Here is a 26,765-nt window from a genome sequence, read left to right as displayed (position 1 = left end):
AGAAACTCTAAAATGAGAAATGATGTATTTCCCCATCAAAGTGGAAAATGCACATTTTTTTCATATTGTCATAACAGCTTATTGCAGCTTAAGAAATACTGGCATGTAAAGAACCACTAATTTAGAAAAATGTTCAGTCTGGTCTGATCGGTCAGTCCCATGGTCCATCCTTTTTCCTTCCTTCATTCTTTTCTTCCCTCCTCCCCTTCTTTCTTCCCTCTTCCTCATCCCTTCTCCTCATCCTCCTCCTCTTCTAGTTTTTGTTTTTTTGGGTTTTTTTGGTTAAGGTATAATTTTCATACTTGAAAGTAATCCATTTCATGAGTTTTGATTATTGTATACTCTTGTGTAAACCACAGCCAAAACAAAGCAAAGTACATTCCTATCATCATGGAAAACACCTTTGTACCCCTTTCAGTCAATTCCCACAACCTTTTCTCACTCCCAGATACAACAGATCTGATTTCATCACCATAGGTTGAGTTTGCCTGTTTTTATACTTCATGCGAACGGATGCATACAGTATGCATTTTGTGTGTGGCTTCTTTAGCCCAACATAGTAGCTTTGGGATCCATCATGCTGTTGTGTGTGCAGTTAGTTTGTCCTCTTTCATCCTTATATGGATGGCCATGATTTGTTTATCCAGATTGAGAAGCCTGATGATGAGGCTGCTATGGGCATTCTTGTACCACATGGACCTGTTTTTATTTCTCTTGAATAAGTACCTAGGATTGCAATTTCTGCATTATAGAATAGGTGGCTGTTTAACCCCAAAAGAACATGGCAGTCCTTTTTCCAAAGTGAATGTGTCTTTCTACACTCCTGCCAGGAATCTGAGACTTCCCATTGCTCCATCCCCTTCCTCATGCCCATTTGCTATTGTCAGTCTTCTTTTATTGTTTTATACTCCACCTGTAAGGAGAAGTTAAGACTCTGTTGATGGTTTTTCAGATATATGATTGTGAACTAGAGCATGTAGCAGAATTTGAGGGCCTGACAGACTTCTCAAACACTTTCAAGCTGTATCGAGGCAAATCAGACCACAATGAAGACCCTTCTGTGGTAGGAGAGTTTAAGGTAAGTGCAATGTGTTTGTCCTGTTTAAAACCCCCTCTATTTTCTTTATAGGCCTGGAACAGTGGTCGGCAAACTGTGGCATGCGAGCTTCATGCGGCTCGTGAGCCACGGTTTGCTGCTCTGTTGACTTATGAGTTTGTCCACCACTGGCCTAGAATAAAGGAAAACCTGCCTCTGGATACAGTCACATCCTCTGACATCTGAAAGATGCTAGAAGGCGCTGACTAGTAAAGGGCAAAGCCGGCTCCAATGTCCCATTCTCTCAAAGCCATCCTCAGTCTCTCTCTTCCTCCTCATGCCAAGCAGCCTGGAATCCTATAGATTCAGCCTCTCCAAGATCAAGTGCCCCTCCCCATGCCACCGCCCTCCCAGGCTTTCCGCAGGGCCAATCTGTCAACTCCCCAACTGATTGTCCTTGCCACCTTTCTCGTCCCACTCCAGCCCATTCCCCCAAACAACCAAACCCGACCATGCCTCTTGACTGCTTAGAGAGAGCGTTTGGTCTTCCACCTGATCAAGTCTCAAGGCCTTCCCAAGGTGGAGCCAGCGTTTCACAGGCATCTTAGCCACTTGTCTCCCCCATTCCGTGAGGACCTCTCCCGAGCCCCAAACACACCTTGTCCGTTCACAACTGGGAGCCTTGGGCCAGGCTCCCTTCCTTCCCTCCATGCCCTTCTTTCCCTCTTTGTGGTCTGACAAACTCCTACTCATTCCTTTAAGCCGGCTCCAATGTCCCATCCTTTGTGAAGTGTTCCCTGATTGCTCCTGGCAGAGTGACTCACTGCTGCTCCAGGCTTCCACAGGCCTGGGCTCCTTCCTGCCCTGTTAAAGCACCTTTCCCTTGGAAGTATCTGCTTTCATGACTGCTCCTCCCTCCCACGGCTGTTGGCAAATCCTTGGCAGCTGTGCTGTAGCTTCCCAGTCCTTTCCAGTAGCAGCAGACATTGCCAGTCGACCAGAGCACTGGACCCTGCACATGGTCTCAAGGTCCTCATCACAGCATCCCACCGAGAAATCAGAGATGGCAGGAGAGTCAAACCGATATAGCATCCCCCTACCACACTGCGTTTCTTGAGGTTATTTTTGGGTCCCCAGTACATGGCACATATTAGGTGCTAACTTCATGCTGCTTGGCCGACTGAATGCAGCTGGAACTAGAATCCATGTGTTCCCAATCCATGGTGTTTTCTATTGTGCTTCAGCTGGTTTCAGGATAAAATATACAGTATGGCCTCTGAAGCAGGCCTGATGGCTCACTCTTTCAAATACCATGCTTTGTGCCGCTGCTATACACCCAGCCTTGTTAGGTCCTGGAGAGCATAATGGTGAAGAATATAGACAATAAATAGACAACTGTAAGCCAGAAGCCGGTGCTGAGGCAGGAGTGAGTGTGGAGAAAGGTGAGAGCATGCAGGAGACACGCCAGGCCCTGGGCAGTCAGGGAGGGTTCCTGGAAGAGGGAACACCTTTCGGCTGAGGCCTGAGGGATGAACGGGAGTGGGAGAGGGTCTATGGGGTGACCCCAAAAAAGGGAAGGTGGTCTAGTGCTTTAGTGGGGGTTTAAAATAATTTCTTTATTCCTTCTTGCAAATACGTGCAGAAGCTTACTTCTGACCACCACCTTTGCCATCATCATCATACTGGTCCAAAACACCTCCAGCTTTTACCCGGCCTCCCTGCTTCTGCCCTGCCCTTCTCCCTGTAACCTGTTAAATAATTACTTTATCATTATTTCACTTTTTCTTCAGGAAGAATGCAAGCTTTAATACATGTTGTCTTTTTCACAAAAGGCAGCCCTTTCTCACCCACTGGCACACCCCTGCTGCTTTCCTGGAGTGTGGGGGAGAGGGGGAAAGGGGTGGGGGGAGCACTGCCCAGGTGCCCTGTGCCCAGGTCACCCCGGGCCCTGTGAGTCCACCTGCGTATCTCTCTCTAGGGCTCCTTTAGAATCTACCCGCTGCCTGATGACCCCAGCGTGCGGCCCCCTCCCAGGCAGTTTCGGGAATTGCCTGACAGCGTCCCGCAGGAATGCTTGGTTCGGATTTACATTGTTCGAGGCTTAGAGCTGCAGCCCCAGGACAACAATGGCCTGGTAAGTAGAGTTTGGGTGTGGGGCCTTCTGCCGTAGCCAGATAATTACAGTCATCAGCCGCAGTAATTGTCACGTTCTTTCTGTCGGGGCTTCTGTTGTCTCATTGGGGGAAAGATACTCCATCAAAACCTGCATTCAAGAGGGGCATTTATCTAAGAGCTTGAGGGGCTTGGATCGGCCTGGTTCATCCTCACTTACGATGTGACTGACCTCGGAGGAGATCTGCTCTGACACTCCTCCCTGCCACCGCCTCGGCCCCACACGCCGGCTCCGAGGGCGGCTGGCCGTGTGCCACGTGGGGAGACATCGCTCAGACCTTGTCTGAGGGGCCCAGGGCCGCAGCCTTTGGGATGGCTCTGGAGGCCCACGTGCATCTGTCCCAGAAAGCGCCTGGCAGCCCACGGTGACATAACCCACCGTCTGTCTTGTCCTCACAGTGTGACCCGTATATAAAGATAACGCTGGGCAAGAAAGTAATCGAAGACCGGGACCACTACGTACCCAACACCCTCAACCCGATTTTCGGCAGGTAAGGCGCCCATCTGAACGTCTCCCGGTCCTTCCTTTCCTCCTGGAACGCAAGTGAAGAGCGATACACGTGCCAAAGTCTGTCCTAGGCTCTGAACCTGCAGCGGTGAACTGGACAAACATCCAAACAGGAGTGTGGGGATGGGGCGGGGGCAGAGTGGAGGGTGTCATTGGGGGGAAGAAGGGGACATCTGTCATGTTTTCAACAATAGGCTTTTAAAAATTCCAGTCTTTAGAGCAGACAATAAATATGAAAATGCACAAGTAAAAGACTTCCATGGGAGTCAAAAGGGTCATGAAGAAAATAATCCAGGCACGAGATGGGCTCTTCTGGGAGAGAAGAACACCATTGTCCCCTCGCTCACACCCCGTCACACCCATCCTCAGGGGACCTCACACTCACTCGGTTCCCCGGGCGCGCGCGCACACACACACACACACACACACACACACACACACACACACGTGCGCACACCCTCTGCGCTGCACGCCCCGAGGCCACGTGCCCGGCCAGGGAGTGGAAGTAATCCTCTGGCTCGGCAATATGATCGTTTTCCTTTTCTCCCCCTGATCCAGCCCTGAGGTCTAGACAGGAAAAGGCACGCAGGGCAGGAAGGAGGGCTCCGTGTGAGGGAGACAGGGAAGCGGAGGGAGCCAGCTTTTCAGGGAGAAAGGCAGCCCTGTCTGAACGGCTCTTCTCAGAGGAGCCAAACACAAGCTTAATTAAGTGGCAGGAAAAGTCTTGCTCGGAGCCACCCAGGGAGGAAGTGATGCTGCCGGGCTCTGCTCGGCCAATCCCTGTCTGGCGTGCGTGCAGACCGCCCCCCCCCTCCCCCCCGCCCCCGTCCAGCCAGGTGGGGCCCAGGAGACTCCGCTCTGCAGCCCCTCAGGCGGCTGAGGCCCCTGGCCTGTCTTAGGGGGTAGCTTTCCTCTCAGCAAGACTCTCAGGGACTCTGGGAGAGGAATTCAGGAAGAGACAAGACGCCTGTCCTCGGCCATCATTCAGCACATTCCGGCCACGTCATGGCCAGCTCACATGCCGGCAATGGAATGTCAGTGTCCAATGGGTGTGTTCCGAAAGAAAGACACTTGGGTTGAAAAGGATAGCTGCGGGACTTGTCAGAGCCTTTGGTGTGCTCAGAGGAATGCCATCAGAAGGCGTTCTCCTTTTATTTGCTGGTCCCTTGGGATCCAGTACTGGAACCCAGCTGCTCTGGGGCACTTGTGGCTACAGTGCTTCCTGGGTGGTCGTGACCCAAGCTCCTTTTCTTGTGCGGCTGCTGCCCCCTGTGGGCCCCTGCCTGGCTGCAGTGGTCTAAAGAAGTCTGGGATTTATCCAGAAGCCACCCTGGCGGCTTTTCTCCAGAGCCCCAGTGGCACACACCCTCTGCTCATGTGGATTTGTGAACATTCCTGGCTCTTTGGGCAGGAACCAGTCCACACACTAGAGGGCAAGGAGACAGAGAGGGCGGGAGAGGATGGGAGAGGCCTCCCACAATTTTCTGCCATTTATTGAGCACCTTACTAGGGGACCCATTCCTCTGTGAATGGGACAAATACCGAACCAAACCCCGCCTTTCTGGAGCTTCTGCTGTTTGGTTATTTTCCTTTATCCCAGAAGGGTTTGCATCTTAAAATGGATGCTCTAGAGAGGCCTGTGAGGACCGGTGGTGCATCAGGAGGCCTGGGAGGAGAGTGGGAGCCTTCTTGGCGCTCTGCATGTCACGCTGCGTTGGCAGATTGCATTCTCCCTCCCTCCTCCTGCCCCCCAGGGAGGCCCTGAGGGTCGAGTCAGGATGTTCCATGGGGCAGTGGTCTCTGTTCAGGCAGAAGAGGGAATGGAGCAGAGACACAGCTCGGGGCTGTACACCAGGGAGCTTGTGCCCTACCAATGCCCCAGTTGGGCAGACGCCTGGGGGCCCCAGTGACTAGGCCCATGATAATGACGTTCATACTATTATAATGAAGAATTCTTCTTATAACTGTTGCATTTTGAGCAATGCACTCATGCCAAATGCTTCCTGAGCATTTCTTCACTTGACCGTGATGGTGGGTATTACTGTCACTATCTTACAGATGAGAACACTGAGCACAGAGAGGTTAGGTAATCCGCCTGGGGTCCCAGCTAGTAAGCAGCAGAGCTGGGATTTTAACTTAAACTTAGGCACACAATTTAAAGCCCGTGATCTTCTTGTTCTCTTTAGGAATATGTACTACTTACCGAGTACCCCCACCCACTACCCCCCAACACCTGGTTTTCCTAGTCGGGGCAGTCACAGCCCTGCCTGGGGTTCTCTGCGCAGAGCCTTGTGAGAGGACCGCCTCGGGTCGCGGGGAGGCTCACTTTGTGTTTGTTTATTGAGGATGTATGAACTGAGCTGCCACCTACCTCAAGAAAAAGATCTGAAAATCTCCGTCTACGATTACGACACCTTTACCCGTGATGAAAAGGTGGGAGAGACCATCATTGATCTGGAAAACCGGTTCCTCTCTTGCTTTGGGTCCCACTGCGGCATCCCGGAGCAGTACTGTGTGTAAGTTGCTTTGGCCATAAATGTGCCAGGAGACCGTTTGCTCCATCTAAACGTTAACCCCGGGGAGCCTTGGCTCTCTACCTCAGCGCTTGTCTTGAGTCAGACACATACTGTTTTTCTCCGTAGGATTATTTTAGGGAGAGCCGGGGCCATATCATTGCCCACCTCCAGGGGGCGCCACTCACATGGGAGTCTATGTAAAACGCTGGCCCCGGAATAGAGCCTGCTCTGTGGGGATGGCATAGGGACTCAGGAACTGGTCCCCTTGCTCGTGTTCTTTGAACCCCCCTCCTTGAAGCCAGGCACTGAGAGCAGGCAATGTTCTGTGATGGCAAGAATTCCCTGCCCTTTGAAAACGAGGATTCCCTGACCCTTCCTCCCCACACTGATCAGTTTTGTGATGTCCCTCTTTTCCCAGTGCTCTTCTACAGTTCCCATTGATATACAGCTCGTGATTTCTAGTTGATGAGTTTGCCTGATATAATTATGGCGGTCTCCGTCAAACTCATTTCTTACAGAGGAGGAAATTGAGGGGAGAAGGAGGATCAATTGGCTGAGCCCAAAATAACTGAGGATTTTGGGTCTTTGAAACAGATTTCTAGGCAAAGCCAAAGTGTAGAACACATGCCTGGCTCCCTTGTTACATGGGCACCTATAAGTGTGTGTGTGTGTGTGTGTGTGTGTGTGTGTGTGTGTGTATCCAAGAAGAACCATGTGCCCTTCAGTAACTCGGGGGTGGGGTGTTGTTCACAGTTCTGGAGTGAATACCTGGCGAGACCAATTGAGACCAACACAGCTGCTTCAAAATGTGGCCAGATTCAAAGGCCTCCCACCGCCCATCCTTTCTGAAGATGGAAGCAGAATCAGATATGGAGGACGAGAGTACAGTTTGGATGAATTTGGTGAGTGTGTTGTAAGCTAGTCACATAGTATAGCAACCTCTTTCTATTGCTGGTTTGCTGTGGGGAGGGTTTCCGGCAGAGCAGTGCCCTCATTGGGCCACAGGGGGCTCCACACACGGCGCAATGACAAAAGCCCCATTATATTATAGTAGAGGTTTGCTGTCATGTCAGGTGTCAAAGTGGACACATATTCTTGTCTGTCTTACGTTTCACTTGACCTCTTTAGGTCATAGCCATTCGATCTTTTACACGAAATTCTAGTAATTGACTAATTTCCATGTGAGGCACGGTGCTCAGATGGTAAAGCAAGCATTCCTCTTCCAAGTTTATTACATCATCCTTCCAGACCTTCTCTGAGAAGGCTCAGGGATGCATGGGGTTGGTTCAGAGGACCTGCTAAGTTCACACCTGGTTCACGTCTGAGCTTTGGGTCTTGCTCTTTCCCAAGCAGTAACTTCTAATACAATCTGTCCTGACACAAACAGCTCTCTGCAGTATGGCAATGAGCTTCATTTAATAGAGCATAAGAGCTACGGTGTGATTCAGTATTGTAACCTACGAGGGAGGGCTTCTCAGAGGAGGTGGCAGTGGGGCTGGCCTTGAAGGTTCATGGGATAACCAAAAACAGCTGAGCAAAGACACCTGGGAATGAACGCGCCTCTGGATCACCAGCTGTTTATTCCTGACATTGACAGAAACTGTGCTTCACCTTTCCCCTTAAAGAAGGAGACCTAGTCAGTTTTAGGGATGATTGGATATTGAAGAAATGTTGATGCTGCTGTTAACATGAGAACTTGCAAAAGGGGTCGGGAATGAACTGGCCAGCAACACGGCCCTGTGGAAAAGAGTACCCCCAAACAATCAAGAAGTAACCCCCCAAAAGCTGTCAGGCACAAGGACTGGTCCAGTTACTATTGTTACATGACAAATTACCCCAAAACTTAGCAGCTGAAAACAACCATTTTGTTTTGCTCAGTTTTGTGGTTTAGGGATCCAGGAAGGGCTCAAGCAGGCAGTTCTCACTTGAGTTGCTCATACAGCTGGCTGCTGGCAGGTGTCAGCTGGGGCTGCAGTCATCCAAAGGCTCGACCAAGGTGGCTCACTCACAGAGCTGGCAGTTGATGCTGATTCTTGACCAGGAGCTCAGCTGGGGCGCCTTCTCAGAGCACCTACTCAGGCTTATCCAATAGGGCAATCCTGGGTCCCCATGTTCCTTCCATGGTGGATGGCATCCAACAGAGTGAGAGCCGTAGCAGGACCAGGCAGAAGCCACGGGGCCCTTTGCGCCCAGCCTCAGAAGTCACACAGCATCCTTTCTTTAGTGGTCAAACAAGTCTCCAGACTCAGAGAAGATATGGGAGGAGTGTCGAAGAATTTGGGGGCTGTGTGATTTAAATGCCACAGTGATGCTAGCAGCTGGGACAGTCAAATTTACAAAGTTCGGTGCTTCACACAGTGAAAGTGTATTCCTCATAAATTCAAAGCAGGTTTTCCTACAGGTTGGTGGCCCTCTTCCATGCAGAGCTGCATGGACTCAGGCCCTCCCACCTTCCAGCCCAGCCGTTCTTCAGCCCAGGTGTCAAGGTTGCTTATTTCTTCTGTATCCAGAAGAGAAAGGCATATTTATGATTCTGCACAAGAGGGTTTTACGCGCCCGTTCTGGAAGTGACACACATGTCCCTTCCACCTGCATTACATTCTAGTTTAGACTAGTCACGTAGCCACACTTAACTGCAAGGGACTCTGAGAGCGATCCTCAGCCACAAAATAAACAAGGGCTGCCTCACACATTCTGATGTGTCTGGTCCCTTTGCCACTGCAGCCTTCAAGTCAGGTGTGAGCTGGATGGGGCAGGGTTCCTGGTCAGGCGCTGTTTCTGTCAATGGTTCCTTCTCAAGTCGAAGTTTACACACGGGCACTGCCTGTCCATTTTGAAAAGTCTGGGGTGCCGTGCTGAAAGCCCCTCAGGCCATCTGGCTGACCGGTTCCCGGATGCCCATCCTGCCTCAGTGTCGCTTTCCATTCCAGAAGCCAACAAAATCCTGCACCAGCACCTCGGGGCCCCTGACGAGCGCCTCGCCCTCCACATCCTCAGGACCCAGGGGCTGGTCCCTGAGCATGTGGAAACCAGGACTCTGCACAGCACCTTCCAGCCCAACATCATCCAGGTAAGGGGCTCCCTGCCTTCCAGAACCCACCATTCAAACCCCAGATGTAGTGGCAGTGTGGACACGGACTTGTCTCTTTCCGATATTTTTAGAAACACAAGAAATAGAAAGGAAACTCAGATTCGCTTCATCCCAAAGGGGAATTTATGGTAAGAATCAATCCACTAAATCCAGCCAGGAGAGTGACCGTGACTCAGAACAAAATTGGACCAGGGTCTCTCTCTCTGTCTCTTTTCTGTTTCTCTCTCTGAGTCTCCTTGAGTCTGCGCTCTTCCTGTGGTACCTTCCCAGGTGTAAGAATAATGCGGACAGTCAGAGACTTCTGAGCTTTTGGGTTATAATGGAGTCCCTCCTACTTCTAAATGCGGGAAGGATAGGCTGCCCCACCTTGGACAGACTGCGGCTGGGTCTTAGGAGACACCTGAAGCCTAATGCTCTGCAGTGGGCTTGATGGGCTGTAGAACCTCGAGCCCAAGAGATTCGTTAGAAGAGAGTCAGGATCACAGTAAAATATATCCTTTTTCAAGAGCTCCAGTTAATTCGTTTTGCTCACAATGCACCAGGAAGCCAATCTAGTGGTTTCCTTGGCAACCTTCTTAAAGGCCAGTCTGTTTTTATCATGAAGGCAGAGTCTACAGGGCCTCCAAAAGCAGTTTGGGGAATTTAAATTGGTTCACATGGTCGATGTAGTTTGCTAATGGCATTCCTCGTCTGTTTGGAAGAACATTCCAGTCAGATGGATGTGCCTGTCTGTGGCTGTCAAAGGCCTGAGCAGGGCCTCATGGAGATGGGCCCTGTCATCCTTCTGGCAGTGGGCGCCATGAGCCAGTGTCAGGGAGACCTCCCCCTGGGGGAACAGTCATAGTCTTGTCATCGCTTGAGTCTCTGCTTTGGAAGCACCACGTTGTAAGTCTTTCTTTCACAAAATTAAATGCCGCTTCACATTGTTTTGATTTTCCATCTTGAGTTAAATGGAGAGACCCTTGGGTGTCACAAAACTGAGACTGACATTAAGTAGACAGTGTGGTGGTGAATAGAGTGACAGCTTGAGAACGATTCTGAGAGAGAAGGGCCCAACTTGAAGGGGCTGTAAGGGGGGGTATATGTGTGTGATTGTATTTGTGAGTATGTTTGTGTGCAAAGGGGGCGCTGTTAGTCATGAGAAGCCCCTCATTTTATTAACCAGGAAGGCTCAGACTCTGATACAGGTGGGTCCATGCGGCCAGCAGAGACTCCTGGGTGAGAGTAGGGAGTGGGTGGCCTAAATGACATTGAAGATATGAAATTCATCTGGATTTTCTCTTCAACATTTATTTATCTATTTATTTCGCTTTATGTGGACTAATAAGTTAGCAAGCCGAAAGACAGAGTTTCACCTAGGAAACATGAGTGAAAACTGTAGTCTCTGCCACCTATAGGTAACTTTATTTCCCTTTTCCTTTTTGAATGGCTTAGGGAAAGCTGCAGATGTGGGTGGATGTCTTCCCCAAGAATTTGGGCCCACCGGGCCCTCCTTTCAACATCACTCCCCGGAAAGCCAAGAGGTAAATGAGACCCTGCTACCCTGGCTTAGGGTCTTGGGGCAGGACCAGGGGAGAAAAGCACCTTCAAACTGTGCTCCTGTTTTAGATTCTACCTCCGTGTGATCATCTGGAACACCAAGGACGTTATCTTGGACGAGAAAAGCATCACAGGAGAGGAGATGAGCGACATCTATGTCAAAGGGTAAGGTTAGCACGTGAGCACCTTTGACAAACTCCGAGAATGGAACAAGCTCTCTTCTTCCTTAGTTTTCACTCTTTTTTTTTAATATATTTTATTGATTTTTCCACAGAGAGGAAGGGAGAGGGATAGAGAGCTAGAAATGTCAATGAGAGAAAAACATCGACCAGCTGCCTCCTGCACACCCCTCACTGGGGATGTGTCCGCAACCAATGCACATGCCCTTGACCGGAATCGAACTTGGGACCCCCCAGTCCATAGACCGATGCTGTATCCACTGAGCCAAACCGGTTTTGGCTAGGTTTCACTCTTTAGGTGTAGGATTCTTGGTTACGTGAAAGTATGTTATCTCTTTAATGCAGTAGTCTACTTAGGAAAGTCCAGGGAGACAAAGGCAGAGTGAGCAGAAGGAGAAGAAAACCTGTATGAGTCTTGTTTACAAGCAGAGGCATTAATGACTATAGGAACTGATCCCTATTTCTCCATTTCTCTTTTTTTGGAAGAGGGTATTGTTGAGTTTATTAAGCAGGTTTGTTATTTCTGAGACGTCTTAGTCATGCAGTTCATTTTTATTTCTTCTTGATACCTTGATTAAGTGACTTTAGAAACAAGATAAGGTTCCAAGGTTTCACTTCCTGTATATTTTATTACCAGTAGCTAATGTCCATGGAAAAGAAGGAACATTAGTAGAATTTTTTACATTCAGTCCCCAACCCTTACGGAGTGCCTGCCTCCAGCCTGTGAGGAGGATCATTGTTCATTATTCTGGTACTTGCATAATCAACTCCAAGCAGTTCATGTGGATGTTAGTTCCGTGTTGTGCCTTGATCATGGATGTTGAGTATAGGATGACATAGTGATTAAGAGGCCAGACTCTGGAATCAAATTGAGTAGGTTGAAATCCTGGTACTCTCCCTACTAGCTGGACAAGTTAGTTAACTCACTGTTCCTCATGTGTAAAATGGAGATAATGAAAGTACCTATTGCTTTGAGGATATTCAGAAGATTGAGTTACTCCAAGCATTTAGGGTCATACCTGGCAGATAGTAAACATTATGTGTATTAGTTAGGGTTCTCCAGGGAAATAGAACTAGTAAAGGGGGGTGAGAGGGAGACACACAAGTCAGGAAAACAAATTCAAGTAATACTTGACTAAAAGAAGAAAACTCTTAATAAAAAAAAATAAAGCACAATCTAAAGTACTATTCATATTTGCAATTAAAATCTAAATGCTATATGTGAAAAGATAAATAATGCCTAGTACTACCCACGTATGGATATTACATACAAAGTTATATATGTGTATACACAAGTACATAAACTTAAGGTAGTTAACTTGTTTTAAAAATAAAATGTGAAAAGATTCATATGTAAAATTAAACGTGAAAAGATGCACTAAAAAGGGGGGTGAGCGGCCCTGGGGGAAGATGATGGTGATGCTTTGGGGTCTTGTATCAAGAGGTGAAGCCACTGAGGTCCTAGCCAGAGTGTGTGGGCTCTCTTCAGTGAATTAGTTAAAAACTTAGAAGTCAAGAGTCCAAAGGAATTTTTAAATTTGCCAACAGAGATTTTTCAGCTAAGTTATCTAGTCTATTAATTGACCAGCAAAAAGTAAAACTGTTGTAGTTGGTTGATGTTAATCCCACCACTATTACTAGGACCTAATATTAGCACTTTTCATGGTCCTTAGAGGCACAGTAACAAGCCTGGACTTTGGGATTCAGACAGACTGGGAATTATACTTAATTCTGTCCGTTACTGGCTGTGTGAGCTTATGGAAGTTAGATAGCCTCTCTGACATACAATCGGGAAGAGTAAAATAAGGCATGCTAATGACCTGGTTCACAGTAGATGATTGTAAACATGCATTAAGGATTTCCCCCTTCCCGTCCTGGCCCTTCCAGGAAGTGATCTGTCCTCATGTTGACCATGTGATGGGGATTGCACGTCACCAACCTCACTTTACCAATGGGAGATGAAGCTCAGAGGTGGTGGTAGCCCAAGTTCACAGCCAGGCCTGCCTCCTGCCAGGAATCTCTGTCCGTTAGGTCCAGGCATCAGTGATGTTAAAAGCTCCCTGGTTGATTCCGATGCAATTCTAATGTGCATTCAGGGTTGAGAACCATGCATTCAACCACGTTACAGCCTAAAAGCCAGTGTTACCCCTGCTTCCAACCAGAAGTTTTCCCAGTAGCAGGCAGAGGTGACAGCAACATCTTCCTAGGCATGTTCGTTTGCGTATTCCTTCCACAGGTATTTAATTAGTGTCTGCTCTGTGCCAGGCACAAGTCAAGGGAATGTCACAAGTTGAGATGTTAAATTGCTGAAGGAAATGAATGTTCATAGGTATGCGTATGGAAAAAGCCTATCTTCCTTGCTAGTCTCATTAATATGATCAGAGTAGATCTAAGAATAATTAAAAAAAAAAAAAAAAAGGAAGCTGGAAGTCATGTCTGTTTTGTTTGCTTACGTAAAATGTGGAAAAGGAAATGCTGAAGTTTAGAACTAACTCATATTCGTTGAGCCCTGTCAGCACTGATGACAGACAGCGATGATTTATAGTTATGAAGACTGAAATCATAGCCAGGAAGCTCCAGCGTTCCCAAAAATAGAAGCTACGTTGTTGATATTTTCCAGAAAATTTCACCTTATCCCTGTTAACTGAAGTCTAAAGGGTTTCCTGCTTTGGTTTGAGAGGAATTGTATTTTATTTGGCTACAACCTGTGTTGGATGCAACAGAGCACCTCCCCTTCATAAATCAGCCCCCAGCTCCGGAGATAACTGGCTGCCGCCCAAGAAAAGTGCATTAATTCTCCTGCCCTTCACTCCCCTAATCACGGCCCAATTTTGCGGCTAGATTACCTGTCAATCACACGAAGCTAAGCCTGTTTGCCTCTGCTTTTCAGCTGGATTCCTGGCAGTGAAGAAAACAAACAGAAAACAGATGTCCATTACAGGTCCTTGGATGGCGAAGGGAATTTTAACTGGAGATTTGTTTTCCCGTTTGACTACCTCCCAGCTGAACAACTGTGTCTCGTGGCTAAAAAAGTAAGCGCTGACATGTGCCAGCGGGAAGGGGATGTCCCGGGCCCTCCGTAACACAGACACTCAGAGGATGTTGGCACCGCCCCGCACCTTGGCGGTCGTGAGCGGATGGCGACTCTGAGACTCACGGCGGGGTAGCTATGTGCCCAGCGCCGCTCAGCCACCACAGCCATGTGTGTAGTTAGACGTATACGGGATGTCACTTTCCTTCCCCTCGCATGCTGGTGGCCAGGGGAAGGGTCTGGAGAAGGGTAGACACGCGGGTCTTGTATCCATCTATACAACAACCCAAGTGTGTGTTTATGTCACAGGGAAACCAACTTCTTCCCGTGATCAGCAGAACTGTTTGACGAGTTAACCAAACAGAGGCAAAATATCCAATTACGTACAATGTCCCTTCTTCAGAGGCATTTTCACGATGGTTCAGGGCTCTGGTGGTCTTACTTTGTAAGACTCGCAGCTATAGAGCTCAGCTCAAGCCAGCGTATGTCCAAATAGTGATTTGTTGATTCACATTACTGGCAAGTCCAGGGCCGGCTGGCTTCAGGGTCCCAGGTTGAACTGGAGTCGTTAGAAATTGCTCTCCCTTCTCCACCGCGTTGCTCAGCCTTCTTCTGTGGGCCTCCCTCCCTGGTGGAGGCCCGGCTCCCATCCTGCCCTCTCAGCACCTCAGCAGAAAGAGGACAAACCCCCAATGGTGCCACCCAGACTCTTGGAACTGGACCTCACTGCCTGTGAGGAGTCATGTGCAGTTCCTGCACCAACCGGTGCTGCCTGCCAGGGAGGCAGTGCGCGGACCGGCCTGGGCTGGAGTGAAGGGTGGAGTCAGTTCTTCCCAAATCGCACGGATGGGAGGAAGGGACTCCCCAAGAAAACTCTGGGTGCTTTCATCCCAACTTCTGGGCCTGAAACCTGGGCAGGCAGTCATAACAGATGTCTCCTCTGGGTCCTCCATCCCACTTCTACCCCCACTTCTATAGACTTTCCCTAGCTCTTCTGGTCACCTTCTCTCCCCACATCTGATTGACATATACCTGCCTCTGTGTCTCAGTGCTGATGCTGTAGGGAGCACTTTTCTGTGCGAGGTGAGATGAATGCTTTCAAAGGGCACTTTCTAGAGACACTGAGCTCAACCTGATGTCGAATCATGCAGACTGGCATGGGGGAGGAGAGGGTGCGGGTCAGGTGGGCCTTTAGTTAAGTTAACATTCCTATTTGCCCGAATCGGGAGCTGGACCTCCCGGGCCCTGGTGGTATTGGGAGTGTGAGCCCACACAGGACAGTCAGGTGGGGCCAGACAACAGCACAGTGGACTTCCAAGCCTGTCTGAGCCAGGCCTGCTGGGCCCTGCAAAGGGGCACGTTGTTGGAATGTCACTTGAAAAACAAGAAGCAACTCAACAGTCTTCCTTCCAATTCCCGAAGCCCTGGGGGCTCCCCGTTCTCTGGGGCCAGAGGAGCTCGGGGATGGTTAGGCTGTGCAGGTGTGACTATCTGGGGCTCAGAGTGCCCAGGCAGAGGCAGGCACCAGCGGTGAGAACTCGGAAACCCTACCCAGCCCTCCCTCCGCCTGACTAGGGTGAGGGATCTGGGGCTTTTAGTGGCCACAGCATGTAAAACCCAGCAATATCTTTCAAAAGCCCAAAACGCCTGGACATTTTAAATCTGTGGCCGATAAAAGAGCAAAATCTGCGCCCCCACAGATGCTCAGACATCCGTGGGGGATGGGCCGGAGATCTGTGGGTGTATGAAGGTGGCTGAGTAGAAGAACACCCCAGGAGGGGATGCTGTGGCTGGCCTATAGGACCTCCTGACTTTGGAGGGTAATCTAAGCGAGCCTCAGTGGTCTTTGGGGGTGGGGGTGGTAAGGTGGGGTGGCGGGGAGAGAACACACCCCAAACTCCAGGAAGTCACACCCAGGGGGACATGGCAGGGAGCCTTCTGTTGGGAGCTGCCTGGGACATCCTTTTTATCACCTGGCTGGTGGCCTGAGACATCCTGGGGAGCCCACCTTGAGCCTGGGTGGAGGGCAAGGGCTGAGGGGAGAGGGTTCCAGGCTGGGGGTGCAAAGGAGAGAGAAGGCCCCAATGCCCTGGTACCGGAGTTTCCAAGGGAAGGGTTTCAGAATCCACTCATCCGTGTAACTTGGTTTGTCTGTTTCTCTTGTCATTTCAGGAGCATTTCTGGAGTATCGACCAAACCGAATTTCGGGTGCCACCCAAACTGATCATCCAGATTTGGGATAACGACAAGTTTTCTCTGGATGACTTCTTGGGTAGAGCTTCCATTTGGATATTTTTTTCCTCTAAGAAATTGTGCCTGGAATTCATGAAATGAATTAAAGTTTGGGACCAAGTATTGAAATCTCCGGTGCCGCAGGAAAGTGGGCGTGGAGCTCGCTCACGGCCTGAATGTCCTCTGGGCACTGTGGCCTCCTCATCGGCTGTCTCGGGTCCTCTGAGCAGGGGGCACAGTGAATGCCACCCCTTCCTGTGGGCTCCGTGGAGGCTCTTGTACCAGCTTCTGTCTTGCTGTTAAGACTCAAATCCTGTTTTCACAAAAGGATGCCACACCCCTGCCTGCTTTACTTCCAAACCATCTTTCTCTCTCCCTCTCCCTCTCCCTCTCTCTATCTCTCCCTCTCCCTCTCCCTCTCCCTCTCCCTCTCCCTCTCCCTCTCTCCCTCTCCCTCTCTCTCTCTCTCTCTCTCTCCCCTCAGCACCTCCTCCTCCAGGCTGCTCTCAAATGTCACTGAGGTCCCTAATGCCCCGCCATTGTTCTTTCCCCCCAGGTTCAGCCTCCTCTGGGGCTAAAGGTACCCATTAAGTACTATCCACACATCTTGGGCTTGTCTGTTTCTTGGCACACATCCCTCCCTGCACCACCACCCAAATAGCACAGTGCTCTTCCGATATTCTCTCTCCCAGGCCCCAGGACCGTCTCATGGGCTGGCTCTATTTCTTCCTCCCACTCTTTTCATGCATGCTGTAGGGGAGCACTTTTCTGTGCCAGGTGAGATGAATGCTTTCAAAGGGCATAGCTGGTGTGGCCATTCAGAACGACTATGAGCCACTTTCAGATCCAGGTTCATGGGAGTTTTGTCTGTAGACGCTTCACTGTTTTGAGCTTGTAGACAAACTCTGTGTATGCTCCTGTCCTTGAGAAATAAAACATCTAGTCCTCTGTGAGCTGCAAGTGGTGGGTGGGCAGGTGCATCTCCTGAAACTTTCCATTCTATCTGGGAAGAATTTTCGATGTCAACCAAGGTCCCTTTCTCTAACGCACTCATTACCTGTTCAAGACCAGCCTCTGCCTCTCCTGCAGGGGCTTCTGCTCCCGTGGGAAGGACAGCTGATCCACTGTTTCCCCCGCTAGGTTTCCTGGAACTGGATTTGCATCGCACCATCATTCCAGCAAAATCATCTGAGAAGTGTCATTTGGACATGATCCCGGACCTCAAGGCCATGGACCCCCTGAAAGTGAAAACGGCCTCCCTCTTCGAGCAGAAGTCCATGCGAGGCTGGTGGCCATGCTACAGGGACCAAGAGGGCTCCCGGGTGATGGCGGTAGGAGCATTTCCTGGGGGAGAGTTGGGGGGGGGGTCGATCCCACCTTTTATCATTTAGGTTTTGCTCTCCCTCAAGAGATTTACTCCGGATAAGATAAGGGAGAGTTAAATTGGTGGGACTTTAGGTTATGAGAATGGCGTGTACCTGGGATCACAAGAGAAGGTGTCCATGAGCCGATGTTTGGGGTTGAGTGGAAGGTGGGGGGATAGGAATTGTCAAAACACTGAGAGCCAGAGTGGTGGCAGTGCTGGGGGAGCCTCCTTCACTAAGAAGGCTAATTTATGCGGAGCTATTAATGCAGTTCAGTATGGAAAAGGGAACTTCACATTTGAGCTGTTTTCATAAATTAAAAAATAATAATACGATGAAAGAAGTGGAGATGCTGACATTCACTGAGCAAGAAGGCCTTAACTTACAAGCAAATTTGGAGAACTCAGGATATATCCTGACATAGAAGCAAGTATGCAGGTCACCTTGGCCAGTGTGGCTCGGCTGGTTGGATGTGGTTTCGTGCACCAGAAAGAGGCTGATTCAAATTCAGGTCAAGGGCACATGCCCAGAGTGTGGGCTTTATCCCCAGCAGAAGGCAAGCAGGAGGGGGATGATCAATGTTACCCTCTCACATCAATGTTTCTCTCTCTCCCTCTCCTTCTCTCTCTAAAAATCACAAACTGTTAAAAACAAAAAAGAGTGCAGGTCACTATGCTCTGACACAAAAGACTACCTAATTCCTTCTGTATTAATAATAGTTAAGATTCCACATCACTAATTATGAAGCAGTCAACATGCTAAATGCCTTACATTCATAATCTTGTTTCTTAAAACAGCTTTGAGGTATAATTTGCATAAATAAAATGCACCCATCCAGAGTGTACTTCGATGAGTTTTGACAGCTGCATGCACTCATGGAACCACTGTGATCAAGATCGAGAACATTCGCATTAACCTCAAAAGTTTCCTTGTGCCCTTTGCAGCCCATCGCTCCCCCAAGCCGGCCCAGGAAATCACTTAGCTGCTACCTGCCACTTAGAGATGACTTTGCACCTAATCTCACTTAGTTCTGCTCACTACCTCTTCAACTAGACATTATCCCCTTTTGATAGGCTCCAAGCACAGGCTCGGAGAGATGGAGCACCTTGCCGTAGTCAGACACCCTGCTTTGTCTGGCTCATCAACATAGAAGGCATCAGTGCTCCACCGCCTAAACGGATCTCGGGGTCGAGGTTCCTAAATTGCTGTTGACTTAGATTGTTACAACTTAGTTAAGCCTGGCTATCCAAGTGGTCAAGTTTCTAGACCTCTCAGCCTCTTGTGCACTTGAGGACAGCAACAGTACCTGCTTTATAGGATTGCAACGAGCATTACAGGAGATTATCCAGAAGGAAGGGGTGAGCAGGGCCCAGAGAGACAGCATTCATTCGTTCACTCCCTCATTTGTTTATTCAGTTCGCATACCCTGAGGACCCACTAAGTATCTGCACAGCTCTGGACCGTGGGTGGTCCCTGGTAAGCCTGAAGCATGTGGGCTGCCTGGAGCCTACAGTTAATGCTCCATAAATATTAGACATTGTTATTAGCCCTACTCAGGTTCATCTGTGTCCAAGCAGACTTACAAAGGAAGGTGTGTGCAGAGGCAAGGAGATGGATGTGAGGCAGAATGATGGGGATCCAGAGAGCGACAGGCCGGGAGCAGGGAGGAGGGGAAGCAATTTGTCCTCCCGGGTTCCCACAAGGAGCCGGTTCAGAACCACATGGAAGAGGAAATGTGATGAAATCTCCTGAGGAAAATCGAAGGCAATCTCAGGATTGTTTTACAAGAATAAAAATCGTTGCTCGGGGAATACTCCTTGGGCTGAAGAGAAAATATTTGTGAAGCATGATGTCATGTGTTTAACCTGTTCTGCTTTACTGAAGGGGAAAGTGGAGATGACGTTGGAAATCCTTAATGAGAAGGAGGCCGACGAGAGGCCAGCCGGGAAGGGAAGGGATGAACCCAACATGAACCCCAAGCTGGACCTACCAAAGTGAGAGCCCTCTTTGTTCTTGGTGTCCTCTCGTCCCTAAACACCTGCAGACTGAAAGCCCCCCTTCCAATTGGCTTAATAGGCTGGATTAGCTCTTGTCCTTCTAATTCTGTGTTTAATAGTGGGGGTTGGGGTAGAAAGGCTGGTGATCCAGCTTTATTTTAATCACTCTCCTTTCCATGGAAACCAAAGTCGGGGTTGCCTTCAACATCTTAGGAAGTTATGAAAGGTTCAAGAATCTTTCTTTGCCAACTAAGGGGAATAATATCTTTTCTTGACTTTATAAGTGTTGCTAATGTATTTTTTAAATGGTGTTATGCCCTGCAGTAAAATGTCTGTCCCTCCTGAGTTGGGTAGGTAAACCATTTCTTTGCAATGCAGCCGGCCAGATACCTCCTTCCTGTGGTTCACCAACCCGTGCAAGACCATGAAGTTCATCGTGTGGCGCCGATACAAGTGGGTCATCATCGGCCTGCTGATCCTGCTGATCCTGATGCTCTTCGTGGCTGTGCTCCTGTACTCCTTACCGGTACAGTCCCTGCTCCTCGTCCTGGCCGTGTGTGTGTGGTGTGTGTGTGGTGTGTGGTGTGTGTGTGGTGTGTAGTGTGTGTGTGTGTGTGTGTATGTGTGTGTGTGTGATTGTGTGTGGTGTGTGTGTGTGTGTGTGTGTGTGTGTGAACAGTGGTTGGTCATCGAACTTGGCACTGACTTGCCTTGGATGTTTCAGAAGAATGACTTCGGAGTTGTGGTCTCACGACCCTTCAGCCTTTGGGAAATTTAAAGTAATGGGTCCTGTGGTTAGAATTGCATTCTTAGGGTTTCACAAGTTCCAGACAAACCTTTATGGCCTGAAAATAATTTTGGTGTCAGGAATCCTAGGAGAAATCTCTCAGGCCTTTATCAATATCTGGCTGGACTATAGCCAGCATTTCTAACTGATCTTCCTGCCTTCAGCACTCACAGATCCCCAAATCTGGGACCCTTGTAGGTCTACACAAACCCTGAACTTTACCCAAACTAGATAACATCCCTTCTCCACACACACACACACACACACACACACACACACACACACACGTATTGCTCTTACCTGCCAGGATGTCTTTGCCAGTGCTGTTCCTTTGTCCATGTTTTGTCTATCAACATCTTATTCATTGTTTAAGACCCACACCACATAACTTACCCGTAACTTTCCCTTAATCATCCCAGTCATAAGCGGAAGTCCAAGTGGGGATTTTGCCATGTGCCTATAAGCAATGCTTTCATCCCACCTTTCAAGGAATTTATCGAGTCTCTACCGTAGGCTAGGAATTGGGGTATGCATATAACCAAGGCATGATTTCTGCCCACAAGTACTTCATAGCCCAGGGATAAGCAGACATAGGAACAAGTAAACTACTATGGGAGGCAAACTGCGGTAGGAATATCAACAAATGGACCAAATGCTGAAAATGGTTTATACAAGTTGGGGACATTAAAGACCAGTTTGCCAGGCATTCAGATTCTCTTACTTCAATTTATATTAACCATAATAGAGTAGCTTGTGTGAGGAGCACAGTCACACAACCACAACATGAGATGTCATGTCTTTGTTTCCCCCAGAATAATACTTTCAGTTTCACTGTAAGTCCATGTACACTATTTTCTTGTTGTAGGTCCATCTGTCTTGACCATTTAAAAAATTCCTCATAGTTATTTCTTTTACCTAGATCCTATTGATTTGAATAGTGGTTCTCACCTGGGGGAGATTTGCTCCCCAAAGGGCAATGTCTGGAGACATTTTGGTTGACACAATAGCGAGGGAGGGAGGAAGAAGGTTACCTACTGGCATTAGTGGGTAGGGGACAGGGCAGGGATGCTGCTGAACATCCTGCGATGTCCAGGACAGCCCCCAACGAGAAGGAATCATCTGGTCCTAAAAGTCCATAGTGTCAAGGCCTAGAGACCTCTCCCTTAAATAGATATCTGTTTCACGCTGTCTTCGCTTCCTTCCCAGAACTATTTGTCAATGAAGATCGTGAGGCCAAATGCATAAGAAGAGCCAAAGCTTCTATTCAAGAGTCATCAGCAAGGAGGGAGCCCTGTCTGTGTTTTTGGACCAAAAGCAAGAGTGATTGTGTCTGTGTCTGAGATGACACTCCAAGGGCAGGTTACACTCCTTTGCCAGAGCCCGGCAGCACCCAGGGAGTGCGGGTCCCAGAGGCCGGGCCAACTAGCAACACTTCTACCTTCTGAAGTATGAGAACTTCTTCTGTGTTCTTCAAAATAATTTTCAAGGTGGCTGGTTCCATTTTAAGGAAATTATCTTTTTTTTTTTTTTTTTTTTTTTTTGTCCGTGTCCTTCGTTCTATGATTCTATCTTTGGGAAATGCTGAAATTGAATTTGAAAATTCCTGCGTCTTGACCTCATTGTCTTCTTACTTAATAATCAACAGAGAGGACTGTGCATTACAAAAACAGAATAGTTAGACTCATTCTTTTTTATGCCTGCAATCCTTGTTATGATATTTTATATGGATAAATATCACGATATTTTATGTGGGTAAATGTTTATCAACCTCTGTGGTAAACCCAAATAAAAGCATTGCACTTTGAACACGTGGCTGTCTGGGGTGGCTGTGGGCTGAGTTGTGAAGGAGACAGTTTCTAGGCCTCTGGGTCTCCGGGGATGAAATGCCACGGCACACCACGTGGCCACAGCCCTTTCTAAGTGCACTGTGGGTCACACTGAGGCCGATATAATAAATAACAAAAGCGAACACTTATTTAAAATACTTATTCTGGGCTGAAGCTGGTTTGGGTCAGTGGTAGAGCGTCGGTCTGCGGACTGAAGGGTCCCGGGTTCGATTCCGGTCAAGGGCATGTGCATTGGTTGCGGGCACATCCCCGGTAGAAGGTGTGCAAGAGGCAACTGGTCGATGTTTCTCTTTCATCGGCATTTCTAGCTCTCTATCTCTCTCCCTTCCTCTCTGTAAAAAAATCAATAAAATATATTTAAATAAAATACTTATTCTGGGCACAACATTGTTTTAAGTGTTGCATGTGTAACTCATTGAATCCTCAGTAAGGGTAGGTCACGTTATTAACCCAGTTTTACAGTTGAAGAAACTAAGGCAGACAACGGTTAAGTAACTCACCCAAGGCCACATGACCCCTGCATGGTAGAGCTGGAATCTGAGCCCAGCCAGCCTGGGCTCTCTCCTTCTTAACTGCTTTTAACCACCATGCAATGCCACCAATGGGGGGGCTGTCCAGAGGAGAAGCTGAGATGGTCACGTGGTGAGTGGCAGCCGAAACCCAGTGTGGCTCCCATGCTGACACCACCAGAGGCAGCACGTGGTATAAAACACGTGACCGCATCGTCCTGTTCATATTCCAGACTGTGACGAGATCTACAAACTGTTCTATTCAAGGAGCCACACAGAACCGAGGGGACAAGAAATGGTATGAGCCGAAACCGGTTTGGCTCAGTGGTAGAGCGTCGGTCTGCGGGCTGAAAGGTCCCAGGTTCGATTCCGGTCAAGGGCATGTACATTGGTTGCGGGCACAACCCTAATAGGAGGTGTGCAAGAGGCAGCTGGTGATGTTACTCTCTCATGGACGTTTCTAGCTCTCTGTCTCTCTCCCTTCCTCCTGTAAAATATCAATAAAATATATATTTTTTAAAACAAAACAAAAAGATGTCCTTTAAAAAAAATGGTATGAAAAGGGTGATTAAAAAGAAAAACACATTTAGACAATGTTATACCTTAATTGACAGTCTTGGCATTACTGCTGATGGTTTCATATCTTGAACATTTTAATTCCCTTCAAGGTTCTGCCCAAAACCTTAGCATTCAAAGTGTGTTCAACATGTGAAAAGGCTGAGACCCAGGTCGAGCTGAATTGGAACCCCTGCCACAACTCCAGGCCCCGTAATCCCCTCCGCAGTCCAAGTAGGTTGTTCCAAGATCACGCCATTCTGCTTACAGTTAACACAAAGTCGACAGCTTTTATATAATTTAGGGAACACTCTAATGATGAAAGGGAGACAGTTTTATTTAAAGTGATGTTTGTTGCTTTAGCTGGCTTGGCTCAGTGGATAGAGCATCAGCCAGCAGGCTGAAGGGTCCCAGGTTCTATTCCAGTCAAGGACACATACCCGGCTAGTAGGCTCAACCCCCCAATCAGTTATTCTCTCTCATCATTGATGTCTCTCTCCTTCTCCCTTCCTCTCCGAAGTCAATTAATTAATTAATTAATTAATTAATTAATGGTGTTTTCTAGGAGAAAAAGTAGGCTCTGCAAAAGAACCAAGTTGTTCCAGGCAAAGTTGCTATTTGGAATATTTAACATTCAGTATGACTAGAGCAGGTGCTTCACCCATCACAATGGACAATGACTACAAAAACATTTGAACAGCCACACCAGGGTGTGCAACCCGAGCGTCAGCCTGCAGGGACCCACAGGACACTCTCCCATCGTGCCCCTCTCCAATCATGCCTGCTGAGCAGAGAAATGCCTGGCCATGAGGGAAGCCTTTGCCTCCTTCTCTCCTGCTACCTAACAGGGAGCCACTCAGTTCCTCTGAGTGCCTGGCAGCAAAGCTCTAGAGATGAACTGATTCCCAGAGAGAATATCCAGCCGGGCTTTGGAGTAATACTCCTCCCTTTCCTTTCCCAGCCCCCTCCAGGCTCAGAAAGCTCCATCTTGTCAAAAGATAATGGCCCCTCATTTGGGGTTGTTAGCTGCCTGGTGACCTATAAATGATCGCTAAAAGCTGGAACACATCACAGTCCAGTCAGATTGTCACTTCACCACGAATTAGAGGACACTTGGTGCTAACTGACTCTAGCAAGTGCCACTACGCACCCCGGAGCCTTCATGAGGAAAACAATCTCATCACTGTCTCAAGGGTGACAGGAAGCTGAAAATCCTGGCAGCCCGCCCCTTGATTTTGTTTTGTTCTTCCTTTCTCCTCTTCAGGCCCAAGAGAAAGAAAGAGGAAGTCACCATTAGACCTGCAAGGGGCTTTCAAGAGCTATTGGCGGGGAGGGCAGAGTTCTGGAACCCATCAGAAGGGCAAGCGGAGGGGGCTGGGCAGTCTGGCCCCCCAGGTCCTGCCCAGGTCAGCGCTCTGCCCTCCAAGTTCACCCGGCTCTGAGGACTGTTTGTCCAAAGACTGGAGCTCCCTTGTTTCCCTGTGTTGAGCAGATGTTATGACAAACACAGCCAGGAGGCCAGGGGCCCTTTCCAGAAGCGCCTGTGCAGCTCAGAGAAAGTACAAGGTGACTGCCCCATGGGGACCCACCATGGACAGTGACTGCACAGCTGGAAAGCCCTCTGTAGCTGGAGGATGTCCTGCTTACACAGATTGCTCGGTGAGGCCCGACAGTCAGGACTCTGGACCAGGGGAATTCCATCCCGAAGAAGGCTCTTCAAGGCGGGCTGGCTGTGGGCTTAGTTCAGCATGGAGGGGATGTGGCAAACAAATGCAACACCCGCCATCTTTGCAGCTGAGTTTTGTGTTTGTTCAGCGTTGAATGGCCACTCCCTAATGTTTAGGTTGAGCAGAACGGAAGATCAAAGGAAGGCTGCTTTCCCCGTACATGCCCTCAACGAGATGCCAGAGCTCATCAAGTTCAAGAGAAATGTGTAACGCAGACTAAGGGCAAAACCCTAACGAGGAGGGAGCATAATGGAAAACGCAGGCCCGCCATCTGCGTGGCCAAACTCATGACTTCAGGAGGCCAGCCGGCTGCGTAGGACATGCGGACTCGAGACTTTTCACTAGTTAAATAAACCGAACGGGAAAGAAAAATCATAATTTTTTGACTCCCACGAAGTAAACTGGATGCTTCTCAAGGCAAGAGCCGATTTTGCCAAAATTTATCTCGACTCCTTAAAAAGGCCCATTCAGTCCTTGACTAATATTAATGTGCAACTTCCATGTGTTTTCACAAAATCCTGCAGCCAAATCCGTAATCCCCTCCCCGTCATATTTCAGCTCAGTCCTGCCCCGGCAATTATGGGGAGGAGGACCAGGAGTGTCCAGCTGGATTCGGAGGCGGCACCGGGTCAGCGGGATAAACACAATGAATGAGTGGAATCCTGTCTGGAGGCGGCAGGCGTGCGGGCCGGGGGTTTCAGACGTCTGGAAGCCCGGACGCCCACCCCCACACGTCACAGTGCAACGCTGCGACTCTGCACATCTCCTCTCTGGCTTCCTGCCCCTCCTTTGTGATCTCATCTGTTTTGTGTTACGGTTCTGCTTATCTGTGGCTCAGTTTCCTCATCTATAACATTGGGACAATAGCCCTGGCTGGTTTGGCTCAGTGGACATAGTGCCAGCCTGTGGACTGAAGGATCCCAGGTTCGATTCCAGTTAAGGGCACATGCCCTAGATGTGGGCTCAATCCCCAATAGGCAGTGTGGAGAAGGCATCTCATCATTGATGTTTCTATCTCTCTCTCTCCCTTCCTCTCTGAAACATATATAAATAGCCTGGCCGGCATGGCTTCGTGGTTGAGGATTGACCTAGGAACCAGGAGGTCCAGGTTTGATTCCTGGTCAAGGGCACATGGCCAGGTTATGGGCTCGATCCCCAGTGGGGGGGTGTGGGAGGCAACTGATCCATGATTCTCTTTCATCATAGATGTATCTACCTCTCTCCTCCTCTCTCTTTCTCTCTGAAATCAATAAAATATATTTTTTTAAAAAATTGGGACAATAATTTCCATAGAATGATTGTGGAGATAAAGTGATTTAAAAGATGTACAGTACCAAATTGGCTGGAGTCGCATGCCTGCCAATTCACCACAGCCCCAGGTACCTGCCACCCTGCCCACCTCCTCAAGATGCTGAGCGTGGGACTCAGACACATTTTTGTTCTCAGAGTTCCCAGCATGGCATCCACTGGAAGCCCCCAGCAGAGGGCTGTCTTGGCCTATCTCCACTGCCCCATGGGGACTTCAGGGAAGCTCCTCTGTCCCTCCGGACCCTCCTCCCCTCCCCATCTCCCATGTCAGCCATGACTCCAAGGTTCAGGGAAATAGAATTACCTTCAAACAGGCTTCTCTCAGAAAAGAAAATTCCAACGGCCAAGATGCAAAGAAACCCACTCT

At 48.9% G+C, this 26,765-nt stretch overlaps 1 protein-coding gene across 5 annotated transcripts in view; it reads left to right on the top strand.

Annotated features, from left to right (window-relative positions):
• MYOF (myoferlin) overlaps positions 1–22,261 on the top strand; it is a 127,029-nt gene extending 104,768 nt beyond the window's left edge. For 4 of the 5 annotated variants that reach the window (XM_036438570.2, XM_036438567.2, XM_036438572.2 and 1 more), the window contains 14 exons: positions 953–1,078; positions 3,015–3,170; positions 3,608–3,699; positions 6,062–6,232; positions 6,986–7,134; positions 9,163–9,302; positions 10,758–10,846; positions 10,932–11,027; positions 13,932–14,073; positions 16,245–16,344; positions 17,445–17,635; positions 19,553–19,662; positions 20,044–20,191; positions 21,659–22,261. In XM_036438570.2, the coding sequence (XP_036294463.1) occupies positions 953–1,078; positions 3,015–3,170; positions 3,608–3,699; positions 6,062–6,232; positions 6,986–7,134; positions 9,163–9,302; positions 10,758–10,846; positions 10,932–11,027; positions 13,932–14,073; positions 16,245–16,344; positions 17,445–17,635; positions 19,553–19,662; positions 20,044–20,191; positions 21,659–21,697 (1,749 nt within the window). In that variant the 3' untranslated portion in view covers positions 21,698–22,261. Of the gene's footprint in view, positions 1–952; positions 1,079–3,014; positions 3,171–3,607; positions 3,700–6,061; positions 6,233–6,985; positions 7,135–8,633; positions 9,136–9,162; positions 9,303–10,757; positions 10,847–10,931; positions 11,028–13,931; positions 14,074–16,244; positions 16,345–17,444; positions 17,636–19,552; positions 19,663–20,043; positions 20,192–21,658 lie in introns of those variants that run through there. The other variant, XM_036438573.2, reaches the window with a different exon arrangement.
• The last annotated feature ends 4,504 nt before the right edge of the window (positions 22,262–26,765 follow it).

Source organism: Pipistrellus kuhlii, unplaced genomic scaffold (genome assembly GCF_014108245.1).
Source record: "Pipistrellus kuhlii isolate mPipKuh1 unplaced genomic scaffold, mPipKuh1.p scaffold_m20_p_15, whole genome shotgun sequence".
Classification (NCBI taxonomy): domain Eukaryota; kingdom Metazoa; phylum Chordata; class Mammalia; order Chiroptera; family Vespertilionidae; genus Pipistrellus; species Pipistrellus kuhlii.
This window is presented reverse-complemented; position numbering and strand designations above follow the sequence as displayed.